Source organism: Carassius carassius, chromosome 12 (genome assembly GCF_963082965.1).
Source record: "Carassius carassius chromosome 12, fCarCar2.1, whole genome shotgun sequence".
In the NCBI taxonomy this organism is placed as follows: domain Eukaryota; kingdom Metazoa; phylum Chordata; class Actinopteri; order Cypriniformes; family Cyprinidae; genus Carassius; species Carassius carassius.
Window position 1 is genome coordinate 14,203,216 of NC_081766.1, and position 18,822 is coordinate 14,222,037.

General features: G+C 37.8%; 1 protein-coding gene across 6 annotated transcripts in view; it reads left to right on the forward strand.

Annotated features, from left to right (window-relative positions):
* The window catches only part of LOC132154875 (catenin delta-2-like), an 83,523-nt gene extending 65,115 nt beyond the window's left edge, over positions 1-18,408 (forward strand). For 4 of the 6 annotated variants that reach the window (XM_059563594.1, XM_059563596.1, XM_059563599.1 and 1 more), the window contains 13 exons: positions 222-354; positions 800-1,013; positions 3,368-3,551; positions 5,465-5,582; positions 8,536-8,721; positions 9,981-10,175; positions 10,720-10,870; positions 11,744-11,966; positions 13,692-13,776; positions 14,046-14,172; positions 16,198-16,329; positions 16,673-16,749; positions 17,532-18,408. In XM_059563594.1, the coding sequence (XP_059419577.1) occupies positions 222-354; positions 800-1,013; positions 3,368-3,551; positions 5,465-5,582; positions 8,536-8,721; positions 9,981-10,175; positions 10,720-10,870; positions 11,744-11,966; positions 13,692-13,776; positions 14,046-14,172; positions 16,198-16,329; positions 16,673-16,749; positions 17,532-17,777 (2,071 nt within the window). In that variant the 3' untranslated portion in view covers positions 17,778-18,408. The remainder of the gene's footprint in view (positions 1-221; positions 355-799; positions 1,014-3,367; positions 3,552-5,464; positions 5,583-8,535; positions 8,722-9,980; positions 10,176-10,719; positions 10,871-11,743; positions 11,967-13,691; positions 13,777-14,045; positions 14,173-16,197; positions 16,330-16,672; positions 16,750-17,531) is intronic. The other 2 variants (XM_059563595.1, XM_059563597.1) reach the window with 1 other exon arrangement.
* Positions 18,409-18,822: the final 414 nt, after the last annotated feature.

Here is an 18,822-nt window from a genome sequence, read left to right on the forward strand (position 1 = left end):
AGAGATGTTAGCAGAAAGTTATAGTATGTTGCATTCAGTTGAATTAATTGAGAAGAAAACATTCAGAGCTTCAGAGAGGAGAATGATTTTAAATATGTTTACACACCATCTAAAAGAAATATGCTGTTACTACAGCTACCTTCACAAAAATGTTTTTTTAATGTTATAGTATTAATGTCAAAACTCTATATTCACTTTTGTGTGTATATGTGCATCTTCAGGGAATTTGGCTGGAGGGATCCTGAACTGCCGGAGGTCATCCAAATGCTGCAGCACCAGTTTCCATCGGTACAGTCCAACGCTGCTGCCTACCTCCAGCACTTGTGCTTTGGAGACAACAAGATCAAATCAGAGGTAACACCTGCATACCAACAGCAGATGCATTATGTATCTTCTACATAGACTGTTCTAATAAATCCTTGCAGTGAGGATCACGATTTCAGGTTCATTTGAATTTCCATTAATTCAAGCTAGTTAGTGCTGGTATTGTGTCATTCTAGCTCAGTGGTTTTCAACTGGTGACCCAAAACTGCTAAATAAAAAAATAAAAAAGACACTTGCAGATTTTTTCCTGTTTTTAAAGAAATCTCTTATGCTCACCAAGGCTGCATTTATTTACATTTAAATTTAGCCATTTAGCAGATGCTTTTATCCAAAGCAACTTACAATGGGTGTATTTAATAAAATGTATTTGATCCAAAATACGAAAAAAAAAACAATATTAATGTGAGATATTATTACAATTTTAAATAACATTTTAACATTTTTCAAAATGTATTTTGTTCCTGATGAATATCAGATACGGAGACAGGGTGGGATCCAGCTGCTGGTGGACTTGCTGGATCACCGTATGACAGATGTGCACAGGAGTGCCTGCGGCGCACTCAGGAACCTGGTTTACGGCAAGGCCAACGACGACAACAAGATCGCCCTGAAGAACTGCGGTGGGATCCCTGCACTTGTGCGGCTTCTGCGCAAGACGACAGACGTGGAGATCAGAGAACTGCTCACAGGTGCTCAGGAAACATTAAGCACATTTATTTCTCATTCATTTTCGTTCCTTCTCCTTTGTTCTCTGGCGTGACTGGACACTGGTGAGAAGTCATTTGTTTGTCCACACTGAAAGAGAAAATGCTGCAGAACTTCCTCTGCCTTCAAGTGCACCTAGTAAACGTATACCGTCGGACATGCGTTATTATGATATGATATTATGATTATTATGCAGTGCATTCAAGCCAGAAACAAAAAACAAAATAAAATAATTATATTAATAATTATATATACCATTTTCTATTGACTTGCTTTCTGCTCCCAGATCTCTATATATAGATTTTTCTATATATAGATTTTAGGTGTATTAGATTAGATTAGATTTGATTAGATCCCAACATCTCAAGTATGTAGTTAAATGGAAAGGGATGTTGGACCAGTGAGATTTTACTGTAAAAATGACTAAAACAAAATGTGAACAAAACTTTTCGTGGCTGATTAGGATGCAGAGCCTGTCCCCCAACTTTGAATGTGCTGTATCTTTATTTCTTCTCTTACAACCATTTGTTGCAAGTTCAGCATACAAATACATCGTATGTGACCTTTCTGTCACTATCTCTGGCTTCTGTATAATTGGGCACAATTTGTTAATCAGTTCTCCTAGAATCATCTGCTTGTTACTGTAGACCCCACTACCCATTAAATGATTTGTTAATGATCTCCTGATTGGTTAGGGTTATAATAATTAAGGATAAAACCAATGCTTGGCGTAGCCTCTTTAGGGACCTGTGTATAATGAGTCTTAATGCGTTGACAAAAGACAAAGGCTCTTCTAAATCCCTTATAGAAATATTTCTGGTACAATGACAGTTCCTGAGAGATTGGGTGGCAATTTGCTTTTTTGAGGAATTTCATAAATGTCAGATGCTGAATCGTTGGGAGACTCTTCAATAGAATGCTGCGGCTCCCTTGTGTTTGAGCCTGGTGAGTAATCTACATGTCCATCAATTGAAAAATCACCATCCTCCTGAATCTAGAGCTCGGAGAAACATCTGAAATGTTTCAAATGAAATACTGGCAGAGCGAATCTGAATGGCACTTGCTTATTACAGCACCATGACTCTGTGCTTGTATTCACTTTAGCTGAAACATTTGGAAAGTGGCGAGAAGCAATTTATGCTTTTTCAAAGATAATTAACATGTAAATTAGAGAGTGGTTCAAAATAGAAGACAAAGAGTCCTATTGTCGGTCCATAACCAACCCCCCTCACGCAACAGTCCAGTCACCTGCCGATTGCTGGAGCCAGACATGGGCCTGTTGTGCCTGCTGGGGCCTGAATTTGAGCTCAGAACTCTTCGTTCTGCAGGTGGTTGCATAAAAACAGAAATTCTTAGATGTTTTACAAACAAGATTGGATAGGAGGTAAGATTAAGATAAGATTAAATTGGCTGGAGCAGAGCTGTACACCCTGCTAGCAGCACAGAAGAAGGGCCTACAAAAGCTCTCCCTTGTATACTGCAGCGAGACTATTTCATGCTTTTATAAAGCAATGTAATAAAAAATGTAAGCAATATAACAGCAATACATACTAAGCTGTTTGTGTTGCAACACAGTAGTGAACATTTTGAAACAAACACACGCTACTGTTCAAAAGTTTGGAGAGAAACAAGTATTTAAAATGTAACATATGTGTGTGTGTGTGTGTGTGTGTGTGTATATATATATATATATATATATATATATATATATATATATATATATATATATATATATAAATATATATATATAAATTTAATACATCTTTAATGAAAAAAATATAATTTCTTAAAACAAATGACATAGTATTGTAATCATACTACTATATAATGTGGGATGCACCGTACTGTTTAGGACTGGAAGTTATATTTAACAAACAAGATAAGATGCAATTCGCTGGGACAGAGTTTTATACCCTGCTAGCAACAGGGAGGAGGAACATGCTAAATCGCTCCCTTGTTCAGTAAATCAGAGCTGTAGGGGTCTCGTGAAAGAGATGAAATATTTATAACGTACTATTTTTAATAGTATGCAAAATGAGACACAGTTTATTCTTGATTGTGATGTGGCTTGGATCACACCCTCAAATGTTCATACTAAGAGCTGATGAGGACACAGTAGTGAAACTTTGGAAAGTGTATCCTTTGAGGGCTCTTGACCAAGACCTCATGCAACATTCGGCGGCATGTTTGTTTGTAGCCTGCTGCAATCAGTGTTTTTAATTGTCGTTTGTATAAATATATTGTGTCTGTGTGTGTGTGTGTGTGTGTGTGTGTGTGTGTGTGTATTCTTCACTAGCTCAGACATTTTTTGGTTCATAGCTGTTGTTCTTGTGTATAGGTGTGCTGTGGAACTTGTCCTCATGTGATGCTCTGAAGATGCCCATAATTCAGGATGCTCTGGCAGTGCTGACCAACACAGTCATTATTCCTCACTCGGGCTGGGACACCTCGCCCCACCAGGACGACCACAAGCTGCACCTGCATTCCTCACAGGTGCTGCGCAATGCTACCGGATGTCTCAGGTACAGCTTCTAATTAATGTCAATGCAAGTTTTTATTCAACATCTGTTGTTTTTCATTGTTCATTCATATTTATGGACAGACAAAGCATCACTTTGAAGGACCTGTAGTTTCTGTTGTTGCATTTAAGAGGCTTAATCACCACCTTGAAGCAATTCATTGTTTTATTAGGTGATTATTCAAGTACGAACTATGCAAAAATATTATGTTAATGCATCAGAGTTTTTCACATTTCAAAGCGACATGATATGATGAATTTGTGTGCCTTCCGAAATGTCAGCATATATTGGGGTCTCAACGGGCAAAAGTACACCCCTGGATAATGGCTCTCTGCTTCTGTGTTTCAACCAAACACATTTGTGAATTAGCTTTGAGGTTTTTCCAGAAGCCCTTAACTTAAGTTAATTGATCTGAATAAATAGATTCAGTTGCATTTGATGAATTTGGCTGGTCTCAAGTCTCTGTGCATTTTGTGATGAAGCTCGTTCTGCCACTTTAGTAGGATTATATTCTGCCCAGTATTCCTGGACGGTTCAACAATAGGATTCTGTAGCTCTCGAATAGTATTAGGCACTGTGATTGTGGACCTGATGGCATGCCAAAACCTTCTCATTGCCCAAATCTCATTTGGACCCAAAGCAATTATGGTGCCTATTCCTTAAGCTGTTCTATTCATTATCTCTCTCACACACACACACAACGTCCACATATTTTTTGATTAAATAGAACAAAATATGGCCATGATGAAACCGACTTTTTGATGCACTGAGGCATTAAAAACAGCTACACTTTAGAGTCCAAAGGTTTGGATGGAGTTGGATTTGGCACAACACAGGCATGGGAGAACCTTTGGCACATTGTCAGATGTTTATGTATCTGGGTAGTCCACTATGTGCAGTCTAAAAAGACTGTTTAATGCTGTATGTTGTGGCTTTGTCATTTTTATCTATGATGAATGTTGATGCATAATGCATAAGTGATGATCGCACATACATGCTTTTCCATTGTAATGCTGTTGATATTGTGTCATCTTAATATCATATTTTCCAGTTTCTAGTTTTTGCTGACTAAATTTATGGAGTGAATTATGGAGATATTGGGAGCTCTCTGGAACCATCAAAAAATCTGCAGATACTTTCGGAGCCCAGAAACGTTTTACTTAAAAACTCATTTTGATATTAGCAGCACTTTACATTTATAGCACATGCTATATGCACATATTATCCTCTACCCCCCCTTCACATCAGCATTTAGGTTTGAAGCAGCAGGATTGTAGAAAGTGCTGAGTCACTCTTGGATGACTGGACTAAGCTCCCTATACGCCCAGCGTGATAATTAATCCTCTTCATGGATGGCTGAGGAACTAGAAGTCTGATTGAATATTTAATGGCTGGACACAGTTCCCACACCACCTGCAGCTGCCTGAGACACACAGATCTCTTAGAAGCTTCTTGGAGAGCTTGAGAGAGAGAGGGAGAGAGAGACGACAGGATGTGGTCTTTGATTTTTCACAGGCACATTCAAATAAGGCCCTGCTCAGATCAGACTTCCCAATTCAGGTCTCCTGAGGCTCCAGCTCTTGGGATTCTAAGCTTGTTGCTTTGAGGCATGTTGCTGGTGGTTCATAAAGCTGATGTTTGGAATTTCTTTGACGTAAAAAAACTTTCTTCTACTGCAATGTTGGATTCTTGAAGAGAATAAAAACACTGCTATCCAAACAATGCTCTGTTTGAAAAGAACTTGGGGGGGGGGGGATGAGTTACTACTCATTTTCATGAACAGCTTATTGATGTTGAAGACATGCCCTTTGGCTAGTTGAGTATTGATTTAGAAGCTCAGAACTGCCAAAAACGTAATCAGTAGAGTCAATAATACAACATGCGTGTGAATGTGTGTGTGAATTCGTTCTGTACAGGAATGTGAGCTCAGCTGGAGAAGAGGCCCGCCGCAGGATGAGAGAGTGTGAGGGGCTGACTGATGCACTGCTCTATGTCATCCAGACAGCTCTGGGCACCAGTGAGATCGACAGCAAGGTTTGACCTTTCCCTCCTCTGCTTTTCTACCATAGTGTTTGCATTCAGCACCACTGAGAATTCTGGCAGGTTTAGTTGTGCAGTTTTTGTTCCCCAACCATTTTCAGTACAGCACTAAAGCACTTCTCCACTGCTAAATGTTAGATGATATTGAAGACACAATACACAAAAACTCCTCAGCTGAAAAAGCCTGAAAAAGCCAGTTCTGCTGAAAAAACCATGTCTAGACCAATTTAGTCTCAGACGGCATGCCCATGGACCACCCACGATCCATTCACTCACAGTCTGATGAATATTGTGCATAACACTAAAAATCAGTCTCATTCTGGTGTACATGTAGCAAAAGCATTGTTAGCCATCTATGATTGTAAGTTACCAGTGTAGTTCAGCTATTTAGAGTTTCCCAAAACCACAGTTCCAATGAACAACATATCATAGTTGTGTGGTCAGAACTACAGCTCTTGACCTGCAGTAAATAGCAGTTTGACATGGGCTTAAAAAGATCATGTTCTTGAACAATATAAATATTTATCTAATTAATTACATGAATTGGTGATTAATTAATCTAATCGCACATCAAATTTGGAGAAATTACTCTGAAAATTAAATTGAAAGTCATTGTTGTGCAAAGCATCAAACAGAGATTACAAAAAGTAGGTTCAGCAAGAAATTTTTGCTTGATAAAATTTATTACATATACTCTTTTGGGACCATGTGAGTAAATGATTACAGAATTGTCATTTTTGGTTGGGTGAACTATAACTTTAATAATTTATTTTCTTAATTTTATTATTGTTACTATGAAAATATAAAATAGTTTCTTTAATGAAATGATACTCTAAAAAAACAGTAAACTAAAACTGCCACTGCGTGCTAGTAATGTCTTAATGATTAAGTAGTAGAGTCATTTATTCATTCGTTTGATTCGTTCAAATGGCTGATTTATTCGGGAGTGAAGTAAATGGTTCTTTATGAATGGCTCATTGAATCATTAGGCTTGAAGCGGATCATCACCATGTGTGACTTTAAAGCACCGCAAGAGCTTAGAGAGCAGACGACTCCTTGTGCTTTTGAATCGCTCTCGTGTTACTTTGATGTTATACACCGATCAGTCTGTGCAGCGCCACTTCAAATCCAACGCGACTATGGCCAATGGTTCAACGCGCCAAATGGTTCATGTGATATTGCACTTAGCTGACTTCTTGTGTGATATTTCTTAACTATGTGATGTAAATCGACTGTATGAAATGGCAGATGATCCACATACAGTAGGTCTGGGGCGGGGCGAGTGCGTTAAATGCGTTAATAATTTGAATGCGTTATTTTTCTCTCTAATTAATTAATCTAATTAGAGTGTTAAATTACCAGCCCTCATAAATAAATATATATATATATATACTGTATATATATATATATATATATATATATATATATATATATATATATATATATATATATATATATATATATATATATATATATATACATACAGAGATCTGATCTGATCTCATCATCATCCATTCTGTCTGGAATAACATGAAGAAAAGGACAAACTGAGACAGACTCACCGTTCTTCTGGATTTAGTCTGTCACCGTTTGTTCTGTTTCTTCATGTTATTCAAGACAGACTGGATGATGGTGAGATCAGATCTCTGTGTGGAGCACTGGCTGCTGTCAGACTCCTCGTGCAAACAAAAATCTCACTGGATTATTACATGTAATGGCAAAAAATAATGTTTGGAAATGTAAAATGATATTTACTACTGACACATTACAGCAAAACAGAAATAACTAACTTGCAACCATTTTTTGTTGGTAAAATTACATGTGGCCGAAGATTTTTGCACAGTACTGAACATACATATCAATTTTATAGTACACCTTTTCATTTGTCAGGAGGATGGATGCTCTGTTTTTTATATAAATTAAAACAAGCTACAGTTGATTTTTCTATACAGTACACATTGATCAGTAGGTATTTCATGCTGATTTTATCTTCACTAGTCAAGCAGGTTTACATGCAGAAATAACAGTTTTAAAGGGATGCCTTTCTTCAGCACAACACAAAAAAAGATATTTTAAAGAATGTTGGTTACTGTGGAAGACAGTGGCCACTGTCAACTGTTTGGTTACCAGCATTCTTCAAAATATTTTCATTTGTGCTCCAAAGAAGAAAGAAATCCTTAGCATTTCTCATATAAATCACGTCAAAAAACCTATTCCGATTTGTAGCTTGTGACATATAAACCCGCACATCAACCCGATCACTTTATTTAGCGTTCATGTAAACACTACAATCAGATTCATCAATCGTAATGAATTCAGTCCGACTGAACCAAAAAGTGTGCATGTAAACATAGCCACTGTTGTTATTTGCGCCTCTAATTGCTTTGACCACCAACAATGTTGTAAAAAACAACTGCTCTTCATAGCTGCGGTCGCATTAAAAATAACTTTATGGTAATTACACAGATAAAGTCATGCAGTGACACACCTCTCGTTATTGAGGTTTTTTTTTTTTTCCAGGGGTTTCTGTTACTGGCATAATACTTTGTGAGAACAAGTTTGAATGAGGGGGAAAAAAAGAGCGTCACACTTTAATCCCCCTGAAAGCATTTACAAGATCAAAGTCGTCCTCTTTGTTTTTCCTGCCTCACTGCTCATCACAATAGGATTAGTTCTCCAGCTCTCCACTGGAGTCCGTCCAGAGGACTAATCTAACAAGAGACTATTAAGAGTTCAGAGCACAATATTGCACAGCCTTCCCAAAGAGGACAGATTGTCTCGCAAATACAAAAAGACATTTTGACATTTACTGAGTCAAACTTCTGGAGGTGTGTTACTGTGAATTCCCATTTGTCTCCCTTTTTTAAGTGTTTCCATGTTTTGCAATTTTGTTATCTGAAAACTTGTTTTCCCCCAACCTTTTCACATCAAACACGCACCCTTCTAGACCATTGAGAACTGCGTGTGCATCCTGCGGAACCTGTCGTACAGGTTGGCTGCAGAGACGTCTCAGGGGCAGCAGATGGGATCGGAGGAGCTGGACGGGGTTCTGTGCACCGATGCCAGTGGGAAGGATGCAGAGAGCTCCGGCTGCTGGGCAAAGAAGAAAAAGAAAAAGAAGAGCCACGATCAGGTGGGTCGAGGTTTTTTATCCCTGCAGCTGCTGGCAATTAGCATCACTTAGCAGTATTTGAGTGCGGGTCGCCTGTGTCGTCACTCGTCCTCCTCCAGTGGATAATTACATATTTTCCAGGCTGATTTCATTTAGTTTCTGAAAACAGATGAAGATAAGGGCATCGGGAGTGTTTGTTCAGCATTTGCATGGCATGAATAGAGAGGTAAAAGGTGGCATTACTTTGCATTGTGGCTTTTAAATTACTAAATTGTCTGTGAGTCATCTGTTCCTTTAACAAGAATGCAAATGCACATCTGGCTGTGTGACGGTTGAGTTTTCCCTGTCTTTTCAATTACTATGTATCCTAAACAACTAGTGAGCTTTATCTTCAAATATTTCAATATGCAGCAAAAAAAAGCCATGTTATTTCCAATAAATATTATGGGATTCTTTAAATTACCTTGGAGTGCCATTTAAATACTATAGTATATGAATATTAATTCCGTGCTATGGTATGATCATCAGTGTACATGCCACATTAAGCTGTTGTGCTCAAGATGGCAAGTTCTAGTCTGGCTCATGACACTACAGAGTCCTGTTTCCCCCTCTCCTCACCATCATTTCCTGATGGCTCTGCTCTGTGCTTATTAATAAAAGTGGCCAAAATTGAAATAGCATCTGGCAATTTTCATGAATAGGGTATAGTTTGGTGTCCCATTACACATTGGCACAAATCCCATGTTTTTTGTTGTGAATCCCCCTCCGTCCTCTTTAAATTGTGATTTTTGACCAGTCCCATCTCAACTGTATCTAGAAATTTAAGCCATACAGCAGTGGCATCATTTTTGCTGATATTTAGTTTATTGTTGAAAAAAAAACATAGACTACTGTTCAGAAGTTTGGGATCAGAAAGTTTAAGTTTTTTTTTATTTAATTTATACTTTTATTCCGCAAAGTTGTATTAAATTGATCAAAAGTGACAGCAAAGACATTTATAATGCCATGAAAGATTTCCATTTCAAATAACTGCTGTTCTTTTTAACTATTATTGCTTTATTGCTAGAGAATAACAAAACCACAGAATTCAGGGTTAAGTATCACTTATATTGCTAAAAAGGTTGCAAAACCACCGAAAATATATAGAAAATAAACTAAATCAAGGCTGATGATCTATATTTAATGAAGGATAAACATCTCCTTTGTGGAATGTATTTGTGAATTATTCTTTTCTTAATAGTTGCACTGTGTAATAACGCTCACTCTTTCTCTGCTTTCAGTGGGATGGTGTTGGGCCTTTTCCAGACTCTAGTGACCCTCCGAAGGGACTGCAGATGCTGTGGCACCCGTCCATCGTAAAACCGTACCTCACTCTACTGTCTGAGTGCTCCAACCCGGACACGCTGGAAGGAGCAGCTGGGGCTCTACAGAACCTGGCAGCAGGTAGCTGGAAGGTAGGCCCCACCTTAAAACCTGTGAGTAGCCCTGCACCCAAAGAGCCATGAACCAAACAAACTGGCTCTGGCACCCATCACCATTATGACTGGCACAAATATACATTCATACTTTAGTTTTATCTGTCAAGGTCATGGAGTTCTACAAACAGCAAACAGATTTCTAACACAAACTTGGAGAACATAGTGTACTTTATATTGAGAACAAAGTCTTTCGAGTGTACACAACCAGTGTAAGATAGCTGATGGATTCAAACTTACATCTTCAAATGGATACCATGTAGAGAGCTGAATTCTCAAAAGAAGTCGTGAAAGTGTAGATGTTAACTCAGATATTCCATGTCAAATTTAGCAATTTTGCACTTAAGAATCTTCTGTTGTCTTCATTGTCTTCATCTCTGCACATTGTTTACAAGAATGTGAAACAAACAGCAGTGCAATCATCTAAATTCACATTTCATGTAATCTTGACATCAAAATCTCATTCCAGTGTCTTTGTTTCTGCTCAGTTGATGTATTGATAATCATTTTGTGGGACACTTTTGTCCATTTCCTGTGCCTGTAGTGGTCAGTGTACATCCGTGCGGCAGTTCGGAAAGAGAAAGGACTGCCCATTCTGGTGGAGTTGCTGAGAATAGACAATGACCGGGTTGTGTGCGCTGTGGCCACAGCTCTCCGGAACATGGCCCTTGATGTCAGAAACAAGGAGCTCATAGGTAGGTTTGGGACAAAGAAGTATGTTCGCCTCAAGCTAACATTTTCTCTTTGACTCCAGCAGAGCCGAATTCCGCAGAGGTACGTGTATACTTAAATTACTTGTATGGCAGAGGCCTTTCAAGATCTGTGAGCATCTGTATTTGTTATGAGTGTATCAGCGAGGGCATCTGTGTAGCATTTCTAGTCAGGTATTGCAGTGAGGCGAGGTGGCATTGTTTGAAAGGCTGCTCACGACACTAACAGACTATTGATCTTTTTAATAGTTTGTGTATTCTGATGGGCCCGCTTGTCTCCATGGCAACATCTCGCACTCTTTCAGTCTGGTCTTGGCCCTGAATGAGTTTGAAGGCGTTTGCATTTCTTTTGGAATATAGGGCAATGTATATATAGGAGCGGCATAAAACTGTACAAATGTCGAGACGGCAGCGCTCTTGGAATACTGATCCTGCGGGCTCATTTCAGATATAGCTGTTCAAATGTCCTTTATTATTTAAGGAAATCAGTGATGAAGTGGGCAAAGCTGCAAGTGTTCATGGGAACCTTTCTTTCATATAACTTCAATTCATACATTCGGTTGAAAGCAGTTTTGTAGCACAGGTCATTGCAGAGAGAATTAGCTGCCTGGTGGGAATGGGTCTTTTCTTGGTCACGTTAAGTGTAATAAAGCTGCTGGGTAGTGATGTGGGTGTATTGGACGCTTTGGCTTTTTCAGTTCTGCAGTTGTTGCAGCCTTGAGCTTCAGCACACTTAAAGAGCTCTGCATGCCGACAGTAGAAACTGAATCCAAATTCTGCATCTCTGAAAAGGCCTCTGGTTGTCACACCTCCTCTCTGACTTTTCTTTTTGGTTTATCTTGTTCACGCAACCAACAGGCAAGTATGCCATGAGGGATCTGGTCCATCGTCTACCGGGGGGCAACAATAACAACAGTACTGGCACCGGCGGCACCAGCAAGAGCATGTCCGATGACACCATCACAGCGATCTGCTGCGCTCTGCATGAAGTCATCACCAAGAACATGGAGAACACCAAGGCTCTTCGTGATGCAGGCGGCATTGAGAAACTCATCGGCATTGCCCGCAGCAAAGGAGACAAGTAAGTATCTAAGTATTCTGTAACATAATAACAACCAATTAGACTGTGTAGACAAATTCTACCCTGTTAGATCCCATTGAATTAGGCCTATTTAAATTGAAAGTATTTTGTTTTATAAAGGAAGAGGACATGCTGAACCCTTCATTCAGTACATCTCATATTCTTTATCATTAAGAATTTAAAACTACTTAAGCAATTGAATTCCACTTTAGCAGTTATATTGCAAGACTACATTAGAAAAGCAAGCATTTGCCTTGGATGAAGTCAGAATTCCTTTTAAGAGATATTAGGATGGACGGAAGTCTAGTAGCTCTGTGAGCTAGCATGTGTGTGCTATTGCACTGGATCGGTTAACTTTAAGCGTAATACTAGACAATGTTTATTTTTAGTGTTTTTTTTAATTTTTTATTTAAAGGGCTCATATGATGCAATTTCAAGTGTTATAAGCTGTTCGTGAATAAATAAGATCCCTAAAGTTGCAAACACTAAAGTCTCAAACCCAAAGAGACATTCTTTATAAAAGTTAAGACTCATTCACGCCCTCGTAAAATGCCTCGTTTAAACACGCCCCCACATGTGTATTTCACTGTGTGGGAAGATTTGCATAACACTGCCCAAATGTTCATGCAAAGAAAGAAGGCGTAACTTTGATTCTCACTGTAGTATTGTTGCTGTATGATAACAGCATGGTAAGGGGCGTAACATTTCCGTCACATGGTTGAGGTATTCGGCCAATCATAATGCACTGGATAAGCTGGCCAATCAGAGCACACCTCGCTTTTCAGAACGATGAGCTTCGTAAAAATCGACATGTTTCAGAAAGGCAGGGCATAGAGGAGAAACAATAATCTACAGTATGTGGAAATAATGTGCTTTCTTTAAGCCTTAAACCACATAAACATTTACACCAAATACACCAAAAAAATTTACTTTTTAGCACTGTCATATGACCCCTTTAATTATTTTATGGTTAACAGTAGTGTTCAAAGGTTTAGGGTCAGTAATAATTATATTTTATATTATATTTCTGATTTTCTTCATCAAAGTATCCTGAAAAAATATATTTAGATAATATAATATATTTAGATAATATAATAGATTTACTAGAATGATTTCTGAAGGATCATTTGACACTGAAGACTGGGTGTAATGGCTTTTCCATCACATGAATAAATTACAAAATATATTAAAATTGAAAACCTTTATTTAAAATTATAGTAGTATTTCAGAATATTACAGTTTACTGTATTTTTGATTAAATAAATGCAGCCATGGTGAACATAAAATACTTGTTTCAGAAACATTTTGGAACTTTTGAACAGTAGAGTAGTATAAATAAAGCAACTCATCTCCGCAGCATTTGCTATAGATATTATAATATTTATTGTTCCTGTTAGAGCTTATTTTGTTAGAATTTAGAATTTATCACCATTAGAGAAATCTGTGGACAAATTGAGCTGAACTAAAATGAATCTTTACTGAGATATTTATAGTCCACGTCTACCAACATATATAGCCAAGAAAGTACTTTATATAAAGTTTCTGTATTGGACCACAGGGTTTTATTTAGTTTGAACTATTTGCAAAAAAATTATGAAGCCATCCATTATATTAGCAGCCCCAGAAATGGATTAGAAACTGAACATTCACTTATATTGCTTATATTATATTATTGCAGATAGGGCTATGGGTTGTATTCATTTTCTCTTCTATATTTCCCTACAGACACACACCGAAGGTGGTGAAAGCAGCGTCTCAGGTTCTCAACAGCATGTGGCAGTACAGAGATTTGCGAAGCCTCTATAAAAAGGTAATAAACTGAGAAGACCTCTCTATTCTCACATCTATTGCATTTGCACCTATATAGTTTGAAATGGGCATCAATGACGTTAGAGGCTTTTTGCTGCCAAGTGGTGCATCTACCAACAGGTGCTTACTAGCCATTCTGACCCTTTAGTTTATTCCGTTTCAAATGCATGAAAATCTTTTTGTGTCTGTCATATACTTGTTACCAGAAGGTTTTAATGAGTGAAGTTTCTGGATGAACAGATAATCATGCTCCTCTTATTTTTATGACAGGATGGTTATTCTCAGTATCACTTTGTTGGCTCTTCATCAACAATTGAGAGAGACAGACAACGACCTTATTCCTCCTCTCGCACTCCATCTATCTCTCCTGTGCGGACCTCGCCCAATAATCGATCAGGTGAGAGCCGCTCCACTTTCCTCCATTTTGACAACAAGTAATATCATTGACATTTTCCTTTGCACTCTATTATCAACATCTTCATCTCCTCAGGAGTAGATTAGGTCAATAAAAAAGTACTTGATCAAAACTATTTCTTTTCAAAATCACGCAGTCAGTGGGTTGCATGAACACCTAGTGAACTAATCAGTCTGTATTATAGAATGGTTTCAGATGAGCATCAGGATGGAACAGAACACCAGGGTCTTGAAACACAGTGAACTATTTTCTAACCATAATACTCAAGTCACTCAAAAAAGATGTGACATTTGCCAGAGAGTGCACTAATTAAAGCATCTAAAACAAGTTGACCTCATTAATCAACTAGTCGGTTGTTGGAGAATTTGCTAACTTGTCATTCATAATGACTAATCCTAAAATAGTACATTAATGGGAGAAAAAAGAAATGCGGTTATGTGAACATAGAGCACAGATGTCAAGATCAGGGTACTTCCTGATATTTGTCCATTTCCAACTGATGGCAGCAGGATGGAGAATACAGTACTGTACTGTCAGGCAGGGCACCATAATTACACAGTGCTACAGAAGAGATTGTTCTGCTTAATTAACATGCTTCATCAGACAGCAGGCACTGTCTGTTCTCTAGTTTTGTTTCAGACAGTTTATTTTAGTGGATTGTGGGTTTGAATTCATTTTATGTTTGCATTAATAGTGCTACATCATCTCCAGTCTGTAATAAATCTTTATTCAGAATTATCATTATGTTTATTCACATGCAGGGCAACCTGTCCAACATATCATGGAACAAACAAAGAGGGGGCATATTTATTCTACCTTCACCTTGGGAGGGTGTGGTGGGGAACTATCCTAAAAAATAAATCTCACACCTTTTAATTGTTCAATTTGTAATTTCTCTGGAAAATGAAAATGGATACATTTGCAATTAAGATGGCCTTCAAGGGTAGACTATATACCATCCAACAAAGTCATGCTGAAAAGAGCAAAAACACAGAATCCGTCCTCAACAGCTGATTCATTAACTTCCAGATAATTAAATGATGACACTTAAGCATCTCTTTCTGGTATAATGAAATGCTTTGTTGTAAAATAATCTTTTCTTGAATTACTGAGGATGTTATTGGGTATTTTTTCAACTGTGGACACTTGTATATCCCAGGGTTTGAATTAAATTAGATTTTCCTTTTTTTTATGTAGGTCACATTAAAACAGTAAACTTGTTTATCATTATTATATTTTGATACTTTTCAGTAGCCTTCTATTTATAAAGGTAATTGTTTTACCCTTGCCCTTGTTCGACTTTAAAACTATATGAAAATTCATGAAATAATAAACAAAGAATCAAATAATTAAAAGCCTTTTTTTTTACTGGGTGAAAATTATTGCAGTTTTACTAAAATTCCGACAGTCATGTGGTATTTTGTGTTGTCAAATATCCTCTCCAACAAATGTTTATATTTATAGTTTAAAACATAATATGAAATAATTTTGTTAAACTTTGATTTATGTTTTTAGTTTCAATGTGCATGAACTACGCAGTAATCTGTTCATATAATATTTAGTTAATCACCTTTATAAAGGGTTTTGTTAAGTGATACTATTCTAATAATATCTACTTTTTTATTAAGTATCTATTAATACTTGGATCCTACTTCCTGACAGAAATCATATACAGTAGACAGTGTTATTTAAGCCAGCCAATGCTTTTCCAAACACAAAACTGACAAGAAAAGTGAAATCAATTATTGGTGAAGGAACAAGAAAGAAGCCCAGACAAAACCAATCAATTACCTGACCAATTCCATTTAACAATTAGGAGTAGAGCACTGACACTTGTTTGCCTCAAAAGACAACAAGAAAATTGCTTCATTACAGTCAATGAGTTTTTTATGTAAAATAAAAGATCCCTTGATGGAATGAGATCTTATTGTACTTTTCAAATGTGCCAAGACAAACAGGCTGTTTTCACCCCCCACTCATTATTGGTTGACTTGCTGTGTTTTTTAGCAAGTGCACCCACCTCCCCCCGAGAAATGATGAGCTTGAAGGAGAGGAAGACCGAATATGAGTCAACTGGAACCAATTCTGGTTACCATGGAAACAAGGGTGAGCACACCTCCAGAAAAGACGCTATGGCAGGTAAGGCCACAGTTCGGAGTCCTACAGCGCAAAGTTAAAGCTTCCACATAACCACCGCCAAATGAGTGACAGAGTCAACAATGATTTCCAGACAAAACATCAAATATACCATAAACAACGGCAGTGAATTACGTGAGAGTTGTAATTAGTAAAAGTAAAAGTGTAACAGGTTGATTCCATGGAAAAGTGTCTGATATCTCACCTTTGCATCTTGGTGTGAAGTCTCTTACCTCTACAAAAGTCATGAACTGTAATTCATACTGTATATCTGTACACCTGTTTCATGTCTAGTCAAAGTACCTACCAGTCCTCTTAGAATCTTTATAATCCATTGTCTCTGCAGCTCAAATCTCCAGTGGGACATCTACACTGTACAGAGGTGCATACATGTCTCCCGCTGATGACATCAAGCATAACCAGGTGAGGTTACCACATATCACACAGAGCTGGAATGTGTAGCTCATCTTGAGATTTTCATGTGTCAAAAAAGGGGGACATTTTTTTTGTCTATTTAGAATTATTATTGTTTTAGATGACTTTTTATATTATGAATATATTAATGTTAAAATAAAATATATCTGCATCTAATTATTACATTATTATTATTGTTTCTCTTTTATTTCTTAATATTAATTATAATTTTTTTAAATTATTGTATTTTGTCAGTTGTTATACATAAAGGATTTAATGAGTAGGTTACTAGCGAATTTAGAAAGGTATTTAGTCTGTCAAAGATTAAAACAAATTTTTTAAATGACAGTTAAGCCAATTATTTTTTTATTCAGTTATGTTCTATGAAAGAAACTAAAATTGTCTGGATGAAACTTAGCAGAAGATAATAATATATTTGCCATTTATTCATTCTCTTTATTTCCACACCAACTAGACTTTATATTAAATTAGTTAATTATATTAATCATAATGTGAAACGCACAAGTGTATTACCAGTTAAAATGAACACATTTCTGTTTTGGTGTCGATGAAGTACTTAAGTCTTTTTGATGGCGCTGTGGGGTACCTAAGACGAAAAACACTGGTTTAGATGAAGTACTTTTTATATAATATATATTCATTGCCTTTTAACTTTATTAAACGGAAAGTGCTTGATTTGAATTTTAAATTAGATTCGTAGTTGCTGAATTATTGCATTACACATTTGTCACTTCCCAAAGCAGCCCTTATACTCTCGTTGTTTTCGCCAGGTCTCTGCTCAAGGCAACCCTCCAGAGGCCTATCCTCCCTTCCAGACTCCCCCAGGAGCCAACTTCGAGGATCCGTACTACGAGGACCAAGCGCTTAAACGCCCCCCACCCGCCGCTGACGGCACCATGCACCTGGGACTGAAGTCCACGGGGAACTACGTGGACTTTTATTCAGCATCCCGCCCGTACAGTGAACTCAACTACGAGACGAGCCACTACCCAGCCTCGCCGGACTCTTGGGTGTAGAGGCACAGAGGCAGCTGAAGGCTGGCCATACACAGAGATCAGCCCAGCATGTGCATGAACACTAGTAGACATCTCACACACGTTAACCTTCAGTTCGGTTCACTGCTCGCACCACAGTGGGCTGCCAGCCAGTGAGCCAGGTTAGGAAAGTGCTTGAAGAGAGAGGATTTAGGAAAGACGTATTGTAGAAAGGACCACTTGAACTTTGACATTTTTCGAAGCAGTGGAGGGGAACTGACGCGTAAACGGGAAAGCGGAAGATATGTGGCGCAGAGATGGTACAGTTACGTGAAGCACAAGAAAACGACATTCGACACAAGCTAAGGAAATAGTTTTCACACGTTTTTTGACATGTTAAACCATGCTTTTTATGGAGTGCTTCGTTACACTCTTAGCCTTTATATCTTTTTTTTTTTGGTTTCTTTTTATTATTTGCTTGTTTTTGTACCTCCTTTTTAACTTCTTAAGTCTGGTGTAAAGTACTTGTTGTATATTACAGATGTAGATACAAGATGCATTGTGTATATTACGCAAAGACTACCGTGTCCTCCCATGTGGCTCAATATATCGTTTTATTTTCCTGTATTTTAAACGAGAGAGAAAAATACACTCATTGAACTCCAGCATCCTGTTTGATACAATTCAGAAGTTTTTTTTGCTCTTATGTGCAAACCCCCCCCCCCCCCCCCCCCCAACCCATACCATTTTCTATGTGAGAAAACTACTATTAACTGTGAACAGAGCATCACTGCCTGGACAGAGTTTACCACCAATAACAAGAACATTTCCAGGCCTATCTGTCTGATTTTTTTTCTCTTTTTTCCCAACTGTACTGACATGAAGACTGGTCATTCCACAAGCCATTGAGTGATCTGTGCTTAGTTATGTGCCAAATGTGGAACCCTGTTCCAAGAGGTGCTGTAGCGCTACTGTTGAAGATACGTTTAATGACATGTCACTGGTTCAATCAATGCCCGTTTGTAAATGCTTTTTTTTTTTTTAAACAATGTGTTTCGACAGCATTCACACTGTAACAAGAAAAGGA